Raw genomic sequence first — 15,872 nt, forward strand, 5'->3', positions numbered from 1 at the left:
GTGTGTGTGTGTGTGTGTGTGTGTGTGTGTGTTTGGGGGGGTGCAGAGCAGCTGCTGGGTCCCTCTCCTCCCTCCTTTCCCTGCCACCACCCTCAAGCACAGAAGCTGGAGGCGACGCCCTCTACCCCGATGACATGATACGAAGGAGACAGCCTCTGGCACAGGAGGGTCTTACAGGACTGTGGAGGGAGGGGGGGAGGGAGGACAGAGGAGGGGCAGGGAGGAGAGGCCCAGCCAGTCCAATGGGGACGCTCTGCAGGGAGCGAGGGCTCACCGCCGCGGTCCCTCCAGAGGCCGGGCCACCAGGCCTGCTGTGGGGCGGGAGCTGCGTGCAGCCAGGCGGGGCACATGATCCACAGCCCTGAGAGGCAGCGGGGACTGTGTGCCGTGCAGACCACTCGCCTGTGTGGCCTGTGCCCAGCCCACGTCCCTCTGAACGTGACTGAAAGGAGTCCAATAAGGCAGGCGGCCATGGCCTAGGGCAGTGATGGCGAACCTTCTGAGCTCGGCGTGTCAGCATTTTGAAAAACCCTAACTTAACTCTGGTGCCGTGTCACATATAGAAATTTTTCGATATTTGCGACCATAGTAAATCAAAGACTTATATTTTTTATATTGATTTTATATATTTAAATGCCATTTAACAAAGAAAAATCAACCAAAAAAATGAGTTCGCGTGTCACCTCTGCCACGCGTGTCATAGGTTCGCCATCACTGGCCTAGGACAAGGTCTGTCCCCACCGGGGTCTCACCGCCCTGCCTCGCCCAGGACTGATGGTGGACGATGGGAACGGCACGGTGTGGGGGAGACATGACTCTGAAGAGACTGAGGGGCGGCGACAGGCCCGCCTGCTGGGACCCAGACTCCCCTGCACCCCACTCCTCCCGGCCTCGGCCTCCCAGGACCCACTCACTACCTTCACGGCCCCGCCCGCGGGCAGGTGGCCCACGTTATCCAGGGATCCCACCTTGGCCTGGGCCTTCTCCTTGAAGTTCAACTTCTGACTTTCGATCTTGACATCCCCTCCACCTGGAACCAAGAGGGCACCGGTCACTGAGGGCCCAGACGCCTGCGGGCCGGCCGGGAGCCGCACCCGGAACCCCAGGTGGCCAAGGCCTGGCTCAGTGCTCGATGCAGAAACGGGGACACGGACCTGCTCCCAGGGGCTGAGGGCAGACAAGGGGGCACCGCGAACAGGCTGTCAGGACAGGGCTGCGAGTCTCAGCCAGGCTGGGCCCACCCACCCGCAGAGGGAGCCGCACGGCAGAGCAGGCCGTCCCCCGCGCACAGGTGCTGGCCGGGCCGGAGCGCAGGCACAGCCTGAGGCGCCTCTAAGGGTGCCAGGTGGCACCTCCCTGACTGTGTGCAGGGTGCACTGGCCTCCTGTCTGCCCATGACACCCACCCACCAGGGACAAGGCCCTTGTTCCACAGCTGCTGGCACTGAGCTGGGAAGCGACTTGTCCAAAGTCACCACCAACCAGTGAGGGACAGAGCCAGCGTCTCACCCAATCACACTGTAGCGACAAGAAAGGCGGCACCGGCCTGGGGCGTGTGAGTTGAGAAAAGGCGGGGCCAGCACCAGGATCCCGAGCCCTTAAGCGGGGGAGGGGCCACAGGGGGTTGCAGAGTCAAGGGTCAGCCCACCCCACGGCCTGGAAGCCTAGGAAGGCGGCTTTCCTCTCAGCTCACGTCACACACTGACCCGGTGCTTCCCGCATGGCCAGGGTCCTCCACGCCGAGCCCCCGCCTCCCGCCAAACTGACTCCAGCCGAGGCGGCCTGGGGGGAGGTCTCCCCAGAGGGTTCCCGATGGAGGAGGGGAAGGAGAGTTGGTTGGGGCTGACCATCTCCATCGTTGTAAATGGAATCGTTCTACCACGGACGAGAGGAAGGGAGCTCCTGGCCGTCACCTAAGCCGGCCACGTGACTGGCCCGAGGCCCGCACCCGCCAGCGGGTGTGCCCGGTGCTGCAGTGGGACCTCCCAGAGCCGGGGCTGGCGCTGCACCGCTGGGGCCCCACCCCGGAGCCCAGGAACGCCCTCCCAGGTCCTGGTCAGCGGCACCTCGCACACAAAGCGTCCTCCAGATGAGGCCCCTGCAAACGCAGCCTCGACTCGGCCGCTCCCCCCACTCCCTGAGGGCCAGGACCCCTGTGCCATGGCCGACAGAGGCTGACCCCCGCTGGCCGCGCACCAGGCCCGGAGGGACTCACCCGGCTTGTGCTTGATGTTGGCCTTGGACCCACACTTGGAGGAGACCTTGGACATGTCCACCTTCTTGCTCTGAATCTGAACCTGAGAAGAAGACAAACACAAACGCTGCCTCAGAGGGAGAACATGCCAGGCCAAGGCCACTCCCTCTGAAATCCTTGCATCCAAGTTCAAGTGTCTTCTCTCCCTCCTGAGCTCCTAGCTTAGTCTGTTCAAGGTCAGGGTCACCTTCCAAAAGTGCTCCCCGCGTGCAGCCAGACCAAACCCGTTTCCACGCGCATCTCCGCCCTCTCCAGGCCACCGCCAGACAGCTTCCTCCCCTTTCTCTGGATCCCACTCTCTTGAGCCACCCCCCTGCTCTACCTCGAACCCAGTCCATCTACTCCTTGCCCAGAGGTTCTGGCCCGTTTCCTTCCAGTTCTTTTCCATGCATCTCCCCCTGCGGGCTGACAGCACAGATCTACCATCGACATACATATGAGGCGAGAGGCCAACAGACTCTCCTCGGACCTGCCATGCAGGAGCCGTGCAGCAGCACCGGGGCACCAGGCGGCAGCACGTCTTTGAACTGGGAAAGAACCTCCATGGACAGAGCCCCCACGCGGGACCCCAGGTGCCCCTGCTTCTGCGGAAGAGCCTGGCTCTCCGCACACCCACCGCCTCCCACCTCCTGGCCTTGTCTTCCTTCTGTCAGGACCAGGGTCTCGCAGGGGAAGAGCCCCCGCCCACAGTAACTCCCACACCAGCAGCCTGCTGAGCCCTCACTCTTCCATTCAGACCCTTTCACACGTTTTCCTTCAGCGGAGAGGAGAGGCCTTTTTAAGCCCTGAGACAACCTGTAGTGACTGTCTTCCCACCCCCAGCGCCCACACAGAATGGATTTGGAAGCATGGAGGCTGCCTGCCTGAGCCGTCGCCCTCACTTCTAGAGCCCCCCATGCTGCCCCGAGCCCCGCAAGCCCCGCCCTCAGAGGCTGCCTTCTCCACACGGCCTCCGGGGCGGGCATCAGCAAGCACTGGACACCAAGGGCTTCAGGAACTCAGCAACTCTTCACAGAGCACCTCCCGCCATCACCACCACCGCCCGCTGTCTCATCTCGGCCACAGGCTGCACGGCTCCCTGAACGGGACCAGCGGGAAGCGGACTCTCGGCCGAAGGTGAGGCAGCTGCTTCAGACAAGCTCATCGTGCGCCCCCAGGCACTCGCCCGCCGGGCGCTCCCCCAAGTGTGGAGCCCACAGGTTCCTCGACAGGTCTGCCCTCGAACCCTCCACTTCTTCACCTTGCGCCTTCGCTTGACAGCTATATCCCAGCCAGTCACTATGCACTCAGGGGCTTAGTGCTGGGCACCAGTCCCTGACATCACGAGAGAAATGACCAGAAAAACAAGACACAACATGCTTCCTGAACCCACACGACCGTGGCAGGGTTACCGCAGGCGGCAGAGCCCTGGCTGGTGGCTCCGTGGCTAGAGAGCCGGCCTGTGCACCAAAGGCTTGTGGGTTTGACTCCCGGTCAAGGGCACAGACCTGGGTTCCGTTCAATCCCCAGCCGTCAGGGCATGTGTGGGAGGCAACCAATCAATGTGTCTCTCTCACATCAATGTTTCTCTCTCTCTTTTCCTCCCTCCTTTCCACCCACTCTCTCTAAAACTCAATGGAAACATATCCTCGGGTGAGGATGAACAGCAACAGAGTGGTAACAAAATGTAAACCTGAATCGACATCGAGAAAATGGGAGCGTAAAGGAGCGTGTTAATGGGGCACCATCAGCGGAACCCAGACTCCAGGACGGCCGCTGGCGCTCACGAGCAGCAGGGCCGCAGAACCAAGCCTGAGAGGCACGGAGCCTCCGAGCGAGCGAGCGAGCGAGCGACACGGCGCGTCCAGCATCGTCACAGCTCACGGCCCGGCGATCCCGATGCTCAGGGTGGGTCTCCTACACGTGCACGTGGCAGACTTCTCTCTTAGTTACATACGGGGAGGTTCACACACGGGCGAGTTACCTAAGACCGGCCCCAGAATAATGGAGATTGGCCACAAGCAAAGGAAGCTGGCAAAGGCACAGCCAGCCCGTTTCACTTTCCATTTGGTGACTTTTGTGTATATTTGGAAACGTCTACGATGAGAGGCTGTTAGAGCTTCACTGCCTCCGAGACGTGGCTCCGCTGCCTCACGGGGACGTGGAGGACCCACCACCCCCTCCCTCCTGGCTCCCCTCCGCCCTCCACGTGCAGCTTCCACGGCCCAGGACGTGTGTCTCTCATGGTCAAAGGCTGGCCCAGAGGTCACAGTGAACCCCGACAGCCCACAGGCCCCCCCGGTGAACCCTGACAGCCCACAGGTCCCCCAGTGAACCCCGATAGCCCACAGGCCCCCCCGGTGAACCCCGACAGCCCACAGGCCCCCCCGGTGAACCCCGACAGCCCACAGGTCCCCCAGTGAACCCCGACAGCCCACAGGCCCCCCGGTGAACCCCGACAGCCCACAGGCCCCCCCGGTGAACCCCGACAGCCCACAGGCCCCCCCGGTGAACCCCGACAGCCCACAGGCCCCCCGGTGAACCCCGACAGCCCACAGGCCCCCCGGTGAACCCCGACAGCCCACAGGTCCCCCCGGTGAACCCCGACAGCCCAGAGGTCACAGTGAACCCCGACAGCCCACAGGCCCCCCCCCGGTGGAGCCCGACAGCCGTGTTCTCACACAACCAAGCCCCCAGCCACGGGACCTGGCTGTAGCTGTGCTGTTGCCCCTGGGGTGACGTCCGGGGCCCAGTGCAGATGTCAGTGCTGCTACTGAAGTGACCCTGCCGGCAGGTCTAGGAACAGACACCCCCTCCTCGGAGGGTGAAATGGGATTAAAACGGCTGCAAAGTTTAAAGTTGGGATCACCCACAAAAGTAGCTGCGAAGTTCCTGCCCCGCCCCCTGGCCCTGCCCCAGGGGTGTGTGTGTCTGTGGGGGGCGGTAGTGGAGCCAGCCCCGCCCCACGGGAACTCCCGCACCTCTACAGGGGAGGGCTGTGGCGGGAGCGTCCGCCTGCACACAGGCCTGCCCTTGGGGAGCCACATGCTGACCCGCTGGCTTCCCCGAGGGAGGGAGGAGGGGCGAGAGCACCTCAGCCCGATGCTCACCCTCAGGGTCCCCCCGGAAACAGCTCTCGGGCAGGATCTGAAGGCCCTGCTGCTGACAGACGTCTCCCCACATGGAGGTGCTTTACACAAGGACACCCCAGAAAGGCTGCTGAGGCCATGTGTCGGAAGCGTGAAGAGCATAGCAGGTGACAGGTAAATAGCGATGATTTCCAGAGCTCATACACACACCGCACAACATACATAGTGCATGTGTGTGTGCCACACACACACACACACACACACACACCCCCAGTTCCCTCTGAAACCCTGCTCGCCCTGTTTTCATCAGGCCCAAGGCTGAGAGGAAAAGTGAGGGCAGACTTTGAGTGTTGCCCACGGCCCTAGATGGTGTGGCTCAGTGGATAGAGCCTCAGCCTGTGGACTGGAGGATCCCGGGATTGATCCCAGTCAAGGGCACACGCCCGGGCTGCAGGCTCGATCCCCAGCTGGGGGCGTGCAGGAGGCAGCTGATCCATGATTCTCTTCATTGATGTTTCTACCTCTCCCTTCCCCTCTGAAATCAATAAAATATATTTAAAAAGGAAAAAAAAGAACGTGTCGCCCACTTCAGCTGATCCCACACCAGGTTGGCTAAGGTCTGGCCAACTATCCCCACCCCCACCTGAAGCAAAGCCATGGCTCCTGCCCACACGGCGAGGCCCCACTGGGGGGAGGGTGTGGAAGGAGGTGCCACAAGGGGGCTGTGGGGCAAGAAGGGGCACAGTTGGCTGCCTTCCTCCCGAGACAGCTGCCCGCGAGGGTGCTTGCAGGTCACGGGCAGGATGGCAGGGCCCAAGGGGCAGGGCACGGAGCCTGGAAAGCAAAAGGGTGACAGGCAGGACTCAGTCCAGCGGGACAGTGAGGAGCCCAGGAACGAGGCGGGACTGAAACTGGTGGAGGAGCAGGAAGGGCAGGGCTGCCCATGACCCCCCAGCGCCCCCCCAGCTCAGAGTCCCGCTGCCTGCGCTGTCGCAGGGACACGGGGCAAACACACAGGCGCTCTTCACACATGACCGACAGACACTGCTCCCCGACTCCCCAGCACAGGTCCCGGCTGGCACGGAAGAGCAGCGACAGAAAGGATGTCTGGGTGGAACAGGGAAAGGGACAGAAAGAGGAGGAAAAGGGACTAAAAAAGGAAAGAACTAGGAAAGGAGTAAGTGGGGGAAGGAGTAGAAACGAGAGAGAGGAGGTCAGGAGAAGAGGAGAAAGAGCAGGAGAGGGAAGGTGGGGGAGCTCCGGGCAGGGCAGGCAGGTGGGCCCCCAGGAGCGGCCCGTGCCCGGCCCGGCCTCTGATGCAGCTGGAGGAGCAGCAAGGCGCCCACCCAGGGCTGAGGAGAGGCTGAGGGAGTGGCGCCAGGGGGGTTGGCCCACCAGCCCCACTTGCTAGCTGCTTCCTGAGGCGGCGCTGGCCAGGCTGCGCGCCCATGGCACAGGTGGGGGCGGGGGCTCCTCCCAGTGTGCCCCACGGCGGCCGAGGCCCAAGAGTCCAGGCTGATACTTACATTACCGCCTCCAGGGACATGCTTAATATTGTCCTTGGAACCACACTTGGACTGGACATGGCTGTAGTTCAATTTTTTGGAGACTATCTGGACCTGGAGTGTCAGAGAACAGAGACAACACAGAGGGAGAGGGCTGGTTACTGACACAGGGCAGTGAGTCCACACGCAATCACATGACCAACAGAGAGTGGTTAAAACTCCGCCCCACCTGCAGCAGAACAGCTGGGGGAAGCACAGAGCCTGAAGGAGCAGGAAGAGGGGTGAGGACGGACAGTCAACACTAGGACAGAGCAGATGTTGGGGTGAAGTGCTACTTGGTGCTACCACTGCTCGGTGGGGGCTGGGCTGTGGTTCCCTGCACACGGCCGCCCCTGCCTGCTCCCTCCCTGAGGTCTGGGGGGCATGTCCTGGAGCTCATCTGGGCCAGTCCCTCCCCAGGGATGGGACTTCCCTTCAGCCTGGGGTCTGGAGCAGCTGCAGCAGAGCCACTGGGGAGGCCCGGCCACTGGGAGAAGCACTGGGCAGTGGGCTCCCGGGCACAGATCTGAGACACCAGCGCTGGGCATGCCGTGCACAGTCCTGGACACCAGGGGGCGAGCGGCCTGCAGCCCAGCAGCTTCCTCACGAAGCCCAGGGCATGGAGAGTCCTGTAGGCCCAGCACGCTGTCCTGCACACAAGCGAGCTAGCTAGCGAGCAGCCGCCCCTGGAATGCAGCCACCGGATCCCGCAGCCTTCTCAAGGAGCAGCTGCCAGCTCCCTCGCTCCCTCCCTCCCTCCCTCTCTACTCCTTCCTTTCCTTTCTTTCCTTCCTTCCTTCCTTCCTTCCTTCCTTCCTCCCTCCCTCCCTCCCTCCCTCCCTCCCTCCCTCCCTCCCTCCCTTCCTTCCTTCCTTCCTTCCTTCCTCCCTTCCTCCCTTCCTCCCTTCCTCCCTTCCTCCCTCCCTCCCTCCCTTCCTCCCTCCCTCCCTCCCTCACTCATGGCTTCCTTTCCCTTCCCTTCCCTTCAGAGCCCTATGCAAATGATGAGTAGAGAAATCACGCTGACAAACACTAACCCAAATACCTCGCCATTTCTTGCTTCTTTACAAACATTTCCCAATAAACCCTGGTCTGCACCAGGGACCCCAGGAGTCACCCAGGAGCTGCGGTGCAGCCTTCCTCTCGCCTGATGTACAGAGTCCTTGGGCTGAGCCCTCGGCCAGAGGCCACCCGGCTGCGCAGCTCCGGGCAGAGGCCCCACGGCAGGAGGGCCTGTGCCTGGCGGAGGCGGAGGGAAAGAACCTGCAGGGCCAGCTGGCCTCTCCCTCCAGCTGGCGCGCCACCGTGCTGGGTGGGCTTCCAATGTAACGAGCACCCTAACTTTCTGCTAAGACATGACCTGGGGAGCCAGGACAAACCAAGCCATCCCCACACCCAGAAGTGTTATGAGAGGGGCCTTCTAGTTCAGCTTAAAGCACAGGGTCTCCGGGATTCCAGGTGCCAGAAGATACCAGTGCCATGTCTCACTGTGGAAGAACCCGGTGCTGAGTGTGTGAGCGTGTGTGAGCGTGTGTGTGCGTGCGTGTGTGTGAGTGTGAGTGTGCATGTGAGTGTGAGTGTGTGTGTGTGTGTGTGTGCGTGCGCGGGTAACAGCTGGACGTCAGATCAAGGTCAGTGTGAAGGAAGTGATTCAAAGTTGTAGATCCAGCTGAATAAATAGTCCCCAAAGCACTAATGAGTCCCAAGTGTTAACTCTCAGGGTTGATAAAAACTTTTTCTGTTGCGAAACACGAAGAAGGAGGCACAGGGAGAGGACGGAGCTGGTGGAGGGACAGGAGAGGCAGCAGGAGGGCGTGGCTGTGCGCTGACCGCAAGAGGCAGGTCCCGGGACACTCACTTTCCCCGCAGGTGCCCTCTGTGCACTCGCACCCGGCCCAGCAGGCTTAGTGGCCGCGGGAGGGGCAGGTTTTCGAGCTGCAGCTGCTGCCTCTGTTCTTTCCTCTACTTTGGCCTAGACGGGGATAAAGGAAGGGCAATTTCAAAACAAGAGGACAAGAGCCCAAATGCCAGGAGGGAAAGAAGGGTGGGCCTCGAATCCAGGCCAGGCAGAAGCAGGTCCCCTTGCTCCTGGGAAAAAACACCCATTTCCCAGGTAGACCAGCCAGAGGGAGGAGCTGCAGATCAAAGCTGGAGCCACGAGAAGAGCAGCCAGCATCACGGAGGCCGGCAGGCGGGGGCTCGGTGAGCTGCTCTGCTCTGAGCGTGGCCGGGGCTATGGCTTTCCAACCACAATGTCCTCCCACCCAAACGTTCTCTGCCCCACGCACGCGCCCCTGGTCACAGCGAGCCACTACTGGAGACGTGCGCGTCACGCCCTGCAGGTCTGTGGGACAGAAAAACGGAACCACCGGAGTGCGTTCCTCAGCGCCCCCACGACGCTGCGCAGGAGAGCCTAAGGGGTGTGCGGGACGGGAGGCCTGGTGGGGCTGCCAGAGCCCGGCCCGAGGCCCTCACCCCAGGCCAGTCCTCTTGGCGGGAGGTTCTTCCCGCGGCAGCAGACTCTGCCTCACTTTGGAAGCGCTTCAATTTTTTAACAGCTTGGGACTGAAGCCAGGTCAGTGTCCTGCCCTCAGGGGTGGTGGCGGAGAAGGGCTGGAGGCGATGCAGGTGACAAGGCTGCACTCAGGGACTGGGCAGTGGACTCCTGCCACCACCTTTCTCACACACCAAGTCGCCCTGGTTGCTGACAGTTAACAAGTAACGCCAGGACGGACGCAAACAGAAAGGCCCGAGGGCCTGCTCCATCACTGCCCTCCACCGCAGTGCCTTCGTGGGGCAGCCACGGCCACCAGGACCCCCACCCTCCACAGACACTCCTGCTGCTCACAGGGCAGGCGAGACCCAGGACAAACCAGTCGCAGCCCCAGAGTCTCCTCTGCTCATGTTGTCAAGTAGAACCTTTTGTCTCCAAACGAAACTGTAAGCCTAAACCCACACACAGAACAGGAGCCCCTGATTCCAATCAGGGCGCAGCACTCGGCCCACCCCTCCCAGCTCCAAGCCCAGGCCCTGCCGGCCCCTCCCTGGTGCCCGGGCTGCGGTGCGGACATGCGTGGGGACCAGCGCGGGATGTGGCGGGAAAGCAGCCGGGCCAGCATGCGGAGGACCCGTGTCCCGGGACCCACCCGGCCTCCTCCAGGCTGGTGCTTGATGTTCTCCGTGGAGCCGACCTTGGCGCGGACGTTCTTCAGATCAGGCGTGGAAGCGCTGGTCGCCGGGCGGCTCGGTCTGGGGGCCAAGGAGCTGGGCCTGGCCGACGTGGGCTTCTTGTCCACGGCAAGAGTCCCAGAGGCCCGGGGAGACACGGGGGTGGGCTTGGCGCGACTGGGAGCCGCGCCGGCTGGCGAGCCCGCCCCAGGGCCAGCGGCGCTCTTCCTCGCGGTACTGCTGGAGGTGCTCTTTGCGCGACTCAAGTCAGCTGCGAAGGTAGGAGTGAGACCAGGGTTCAGGGGAGCGCCTACAGGAGCCTTAAAGCCGCGGCAGATGTGGGGGCTGAAGTTAGGGCCCCAAGTGGGGGGGGCCTTACCTGGTGCAGACTTCGTAACTGTCTTCTTGGCGTCTGCAGGCTTTCCCTCCGTCTTGGTGCCTGTACAGACAACACCTCTCAATACAACTTTTACAAACGGACTACTGAATGGCTCGTCCAATCCTGAGGTTCATTCATTCATTCATTCATTCATTCAACAGTTACTGAACGTCTGCTGAGCCAGGGGCTGAGATGGCCTCTGGGGAGGGCAGTGTTATCAGGCAACCACATGGAGCCACGCCCGCTGCGGGGCACAAGGGCCGCCATCTGGTCTCTTTCTTTCCTGGTCTTGACAACGCCTTCCACGCGCCTTAGAAACAGGCGACCAGCATGCGCCTCTGGAGCGGAATGGCCTAATTCTTGTCACGGAGGCCCGTGGCTGCACTGCGCTGGCACCATGGAGACACCGGGGCAGGAACAGGGAAGTCTCCCCATAATTCAGGACAGTCCTCTCCACTCTCGGTTTTCCCAAATGCACCTGCCTGCTACCCTCCCATGGAGACCATGGCTGCCACTTGCCAACACACCCGTCCAGGACTGACAGACCTGCACAGCTCACGTGGCGCTGGCCGAGCTACGGCTGGGGCCCAGTCACATCCCCACTCTCCTCCCCACTGGTCCCCGCAGGGAGGAGGGGGCCATACTCACCAGCAGGCCTCCTGGGCAGGGGCGTGGGGGCGCTCCTGCTGCTCGGCCCAGTTGAGGCAACAGAGGCGGCCGCGGGAGCTTTTGGAGCGGCCTGGGTGCTCCTGGAGCCGGGCCTGGAGGCCGGGGCAGAGGCTGGCTTGGGCGGCGTGTCCTTCTTCTCGGGAACCTTCGTCTCTGCCACAGGCTGACAGCAGGAAAGTGGGAATAAGAGCTGCACGTCAGCAACAGTCCCAGCAAGTCCTGCCAAAGGGGGCTCTACAGATGCACAACCAGAACACGGGCCTGTGGACCTGGCAGCTACTGACAGGAAATACATCTGGTGCCAGGAACAGTGAGCGCCCTGGCCCGCTGAGAACGAATGGCCCTGAGAGTGCCCCTCACACACGTGCCTCAGGCTCCACCGCATTAAGTGCTGATGCAGTCAGCGGATTAAGTGCTTGGCCAACGATGAACAAACACATAAACAGAACAAACATTTTAAATGATGTCCAGTCCAAAAGGAGGGCCTATGTAATACTTCCAGCAATAAACATGAACAAACAGACGCCCAGGCAAAGCCTCGTTCTTTTGGCTTCGATGTGCCTGTGGGTGCTGAACAGGCCAGGGCTGCAGAGGGGAGAACACTGGCCCGTCTGCCCCAGCTCAGTGTGTTCTTGGGCAAATCCCCGAGCCTCTCTGGGCTCAGTTCCTGTCTGCACACAGGAGGCGGGGACAGAGGATCTCCAGGGCAGCTCAGAGAAAGGGGAGGGCGGGACCAGAGGGCGGGCGTCTGAGCCCGAGGTGACCAGCGGGGGATGAGCAGCACAGGTGTCCCGGCTGGACCGAAGGCGGAGTGGTCTCAGTGCACAGGCGCCTGGTCGCTGTTCCCTGGGGCCTGGGAACGGTGTCACTAGCAAGGAAGCGAAGGAGCCAGGGCAGCCTGGCCCCCGGGAACAGGGCGAGTGCCCTGTGTGCCATGTTACTCAGGAGAGGAAGCCAAGCCACAGGCCGTGGGCCCAGATCTTTAGCTCCAAGAGAAGCTCCCTCTTCCCTCTAATTTGTAGGAACTGTTTCCTAAAAATCAAGAAAAGCTGTCAACTGGGTAAGTGAGGACCAGAAAGCTTCACTGCGGAAATCTTATCATCCCTCAGCTATGAGAGGATTTCTTGGTTTCTTGGCCAGGATTTCAACCTGGATCACAGTTCTTAGGTTCCACCAGTTTTCTTTACAAGATTAGACTCAGGCATTTAGACACCAACATGGAGGCTATTTCCCAGGATGACGAAAGGACATCAAGCTGATCTCCAGGCCCTTCTCACGTAACATGAGTTGTGGAGGCAGACAGACTCCCCGCCCCTCCTCCTAGAGCAGCGGTTCTCAACCTGTGGGTCGCGACCCCTTTGGGGGTCGAACGACCCTTTCACAGGAGTTGCCTAAGACCATCAGAAAACACATATATAATTACATATTTTTGTGATTAATGACTATGCTTTAATTATGTTCAATTTGTAACAATGAAAATACATCCTGCATATCAGATATTTACATTATGATTCATAACAGTAGCAAAATTACAGTTATGAAGTAGCAACGAAAATGATTTTATGGTTGGGGGTCCCCACAACATGAGGAACTGTATTAAAGGGTCACGTGATCAGGGAGGTTGAGAACCGCTGGCCTAGAGGATCTCTGTGAAGCGCATGCTGTCCCAAACTGACCGTTTTCTGGGCGACCATGTGTGGGTGACCTGGAAAACGGAAAAGCCTCGCACACAGCCCGGTGAGAGGTGGCCTAATGCCCAAAGCAAAGACAGTTACCCCGCGGCGGGGCCTGCTAGGGCGAGTGGCAAGAACTTACCCACAGGGAGAGGGTCAGTTCGCTTCCGCAGGGGGAGGAAAGGGAAGGACAAAGGGAACCGGCTGGGAATTTGATGCGGGAATTACAGCAAAAATGAAAATCTGACAGTATGTGGGAAGGAGAGGGAACCTGGTTACAAGTGTGTGAACAGCGAAGAGTCAGGGGAGCTGGGCGAGAGGAGAAACCAAAGCCGACGGAACACGGCCGCCACGGGCAGGAAAGGCACCGAGCACAAGGCCTTCAGGTGGGGGAGCTGCCGCAGGGCCCCCAGTCCCACCAGCGGGAGCCTGCCCTGCGCAGAGCTCAGGCGACACTTACCTTGGGCCTGGCGTCCTTGGCAGGTGAGGTGGCTGGCCTGGCGGTGGTGGCCGCAGGGCGTTTGGGGGGGGCAGCGGGCCCCGAGCCCGAGGCGGGGCTCATGGGCTTTTTAGGCAGCCCACCGCAGGTGGTGGGCGCTGGTTGCTTAGGGAGAGAAGTGGACTGTGTTTTGGCTTTCGATGTTGAAGTCTTTGCAGGATGAGTTGTGGCCAAAGGCTTTAAGTTGATTTGTTGGTGTTTTGTTTTTTTTTAAACAGGCCAACATCAAACACACAGACAAGAATAAAAACAAAATGTAAAAAAAGTATAAATTGCACAATTCAAAGCAAAATGATAAGCAATGAGGAGATGCAACTGAAAATCAGCATTCCTTTTTTCTGAGTTCAGTGAAGAGCAGAAAGGCACCAGGACAGACAAGAAACTGGGCACTGCTTCTTCGTGACCTGCCACCAACGCCAGCAGCTGGACAGCTGCGAGTAAATTCAGTGGTAGCTTTAAACAATTAACCAGCTCCTCTGGCTGTGACAATTCTGTGGAAAAGCGACCAGCAGGTGACTACGTACTATTACCTGCACCTCGATGAGGCAACATCAGCTTCCTGTTTAAGACGACACAAAAGTGTGCATTTTGAACTTTGCAATTAGTACCAATTAGTTTCTGAAGCTATGATTCACCTTAAAAATTTGTGTTCCCTTTCATGAATGCAGATTTTAGGATCTATTTCTTTTCTTTTTTTGGTTAAGCCTCACCCGAGGATATTTTTCCATTGATTTTTAGAGAGCGTGAAAGGGAGGTGAGAGAGAGAAATATCAATGTGAGAGAGACACATCAATTGGTTGCCTCCTGCATGCACCCTGACCAGGGCCGGGGTTGAGCCTGCAACCAACGTATGTGCCCATGACCGGAATCAAACCTGGGACCCTACAGTCTATGGGCCGGCTTTCTATCCACTGAGGCAAACCGGCTGGGGCTAGACTATTGAAAAAGAGTTCTGCAATTCCTTTTGCTGTTGTTGAGAAGCAGAAACAACCTCTACAGAACATTTCCACGGATACTCAAGACAATAGTGTCAAAGGCAGCGATATTAAGGTCTGAGTTAGGCCATTATGGTAAAATGGGAATATTACCCTAATCTTACCATAATAAGCACATCCAAATTTGAGAAAAGACTAACAACTCAGAAAAAAGAAATTTCACTCACAATTCAAGCAATAGCTGAAGGTACCGTCAACAAAATGACAGCAGTCAAAGATAACCCACCATTCCGGCAACTACCTTGGCTTTCTTCTCGGGGCTTGGTGGGAGCTCCTTGTTTGGAGGGGCAGTGATGTCATTTCCGGTCACGCTCGCAGCAGCTGGCCCTTCTTCTGGCTTGGCTGTTCCTGAGGGGAGGAAGTCATGCTGAACAAATGGTTCTCACACCCATTTCAAAAATGCGAGCCTTCGCAGAGACAGACAACTAACTAGCACTTCACTCTGAAGAAAGCCCGCAGGGCTGTGCCGCTGAAAGGTGGACACGACTCCCACGTTCCCCTCCTGGTGACGGAGGAGTTCAGATTCCAGAGATCCGGCCAGCCTGTCCCTGTGGGGAGCAACCTAAGTGGGATTTGCACAAATGATCAAGGGAAGGAAATGGCCCTCAAGCTTGGCTTCCCTTCCCTGGAGACAGATAGGCACAGGGTTCTGTCGCCCAACCACCAACTCCCAGAGCACACAGGACAAGCCCTCGGCTCCTCGTGTATCTGCCGGAATAAAGGCTGCACAGATGGGCCGCGTGCCAGGAGATCACGCATGTCCTCCCCTGACTTCCTCTCCCTGGGAAGCTCTGTGCAGAGGATGTGAGCTGAGCGCGATCTGATTCCGGCAGTGACCCAGATTCCCAGCGAGGCAGGAGACCCGGGAAACCAGACCCGGCCAGAAGCAGCCTCCAGCCCTGGGCTCTGCCCGCAGCACCGCTGCACTGCACTGCGGAGGCTCCTCCAGATTTCAACAGGCCCCCGGAAAGCACTAAAAGGCCCCTGCATTTCGCCTGGGCACAGGGAGCACCGTTCTAATTGCCACAGAATTCAGAAGCCACAAAAATAACTTCGACCACAGAAAATAAAAAACCTTCAATGAGGCCAAAATAACAAAAAGTCAAAAGGCAAGTGATAAATAGGGAAAAACACCATGAGAACTTCACATCAAAGACCAAGAAATTATTATGTCAACTGCTCCTATAAAGACCAACAACCCAGTAGAAAAATGGCCAAAGAATATGAACACAGTTTATAGAAATACAAATCACGTTTGAAAGTAAGAAACTATGTCCAGTCTTTAAGAAAAATGAAAATTAAAACTACCCAGATATGCTACTTTTAACCTAACACATTATCAAAAGTTCTGAGATGGGAAAGTAACTGTTGGGGACAATATGAGGACACGCACTGCTGGGACGTGTATGAGATGGAACTCATCTGCAGGGCATTCCTGCAGTATCTCTGAAAATGACAAGTGCAGATACATTCTAATCCAGAAATCTAACTTCTAAAAATGTGCATCTTAGCGATGCAGTCATACGCCTGCAAAATAGCAAACATCATGGTCTTTTGTTTGTTCATCCTCACCCAAGCATACTTTTCCATTGATTTTTTGAGAGAGAGGAAGGGAGGAGAGACC

The 15,872-nt window shown here is 58.8% G+C and overlaps 1 protein-coding gene across 12 annotated transcripts in view; it reads right to left on the bottom strand.

The window, feature by feature from the left end:
- MAP4 (microtubule associated protein 4) overlaps nt 1-15,872 on the bottom strand; it is a 109,420-nt gene that overhangs the window by 1,036 nt on the left and 92,512 nt on the right. For 5 of the 12 annotated variants that reach the window (XM_070391171.1, XM_070391164.1, XM_070391172.1 and 2 more), the window contains 9 exons: nt 14,475-14,596; nt 13,215-13,430; nt 11,061-11,244; nt 10,413-10,472; nt 10,012-10,304; nt 8,724-8,837; nt 6,848-6,940; nt 2,215-2,296; nt 918-1,030 (listed from right to left, as the gene is read on the bottom strand). In XM_070391171.1, coding sequence (XP_070247272.1) covers nt 918-1,030; nt 2,215-2,296; nt 6,848-6,940; nt 8,724-8,837; nt 10,012-10,304; nt 10,413-10,472; nt 11,061-11,244; nt 13,215-13,430; nt 14,475-14,596 — 1,277 coding nt within the window. The remainder of the gene's footprint in view (nt 1-917; nt 1,031-2,214; nt 2,297-6,847; nt 6,941-8,723; nt 8,838-10,011; nt 10,305-10,412; nt 10,473-11,060; nt 11,245-13,214; nt 13,431-14,474; nt 14,597-15,872) is intronic. The other 7 variants (XM_070391167.1, XM_070391168.1, XM_070391166.1 and 4 more) reach the window with 7 other exon arrangements.

This window comes from Myotis yumanensis, unplaced genomic scaffold, assembly GCF_028538775.1.
Source record: "Myotis yumanensis isolate MYYU_CA2020_CCGP unplaced genomic scaffold, mMyoYum1.0.hap1 SCAF_14, whole genome shotgun sequence".
NCBI classification, from domain to species: Eukaryota; Metazoa; Chordata; class Mammalia; order Chiroptera; family Vespertilionidae; genus Myotis; species Myotis yumanensis.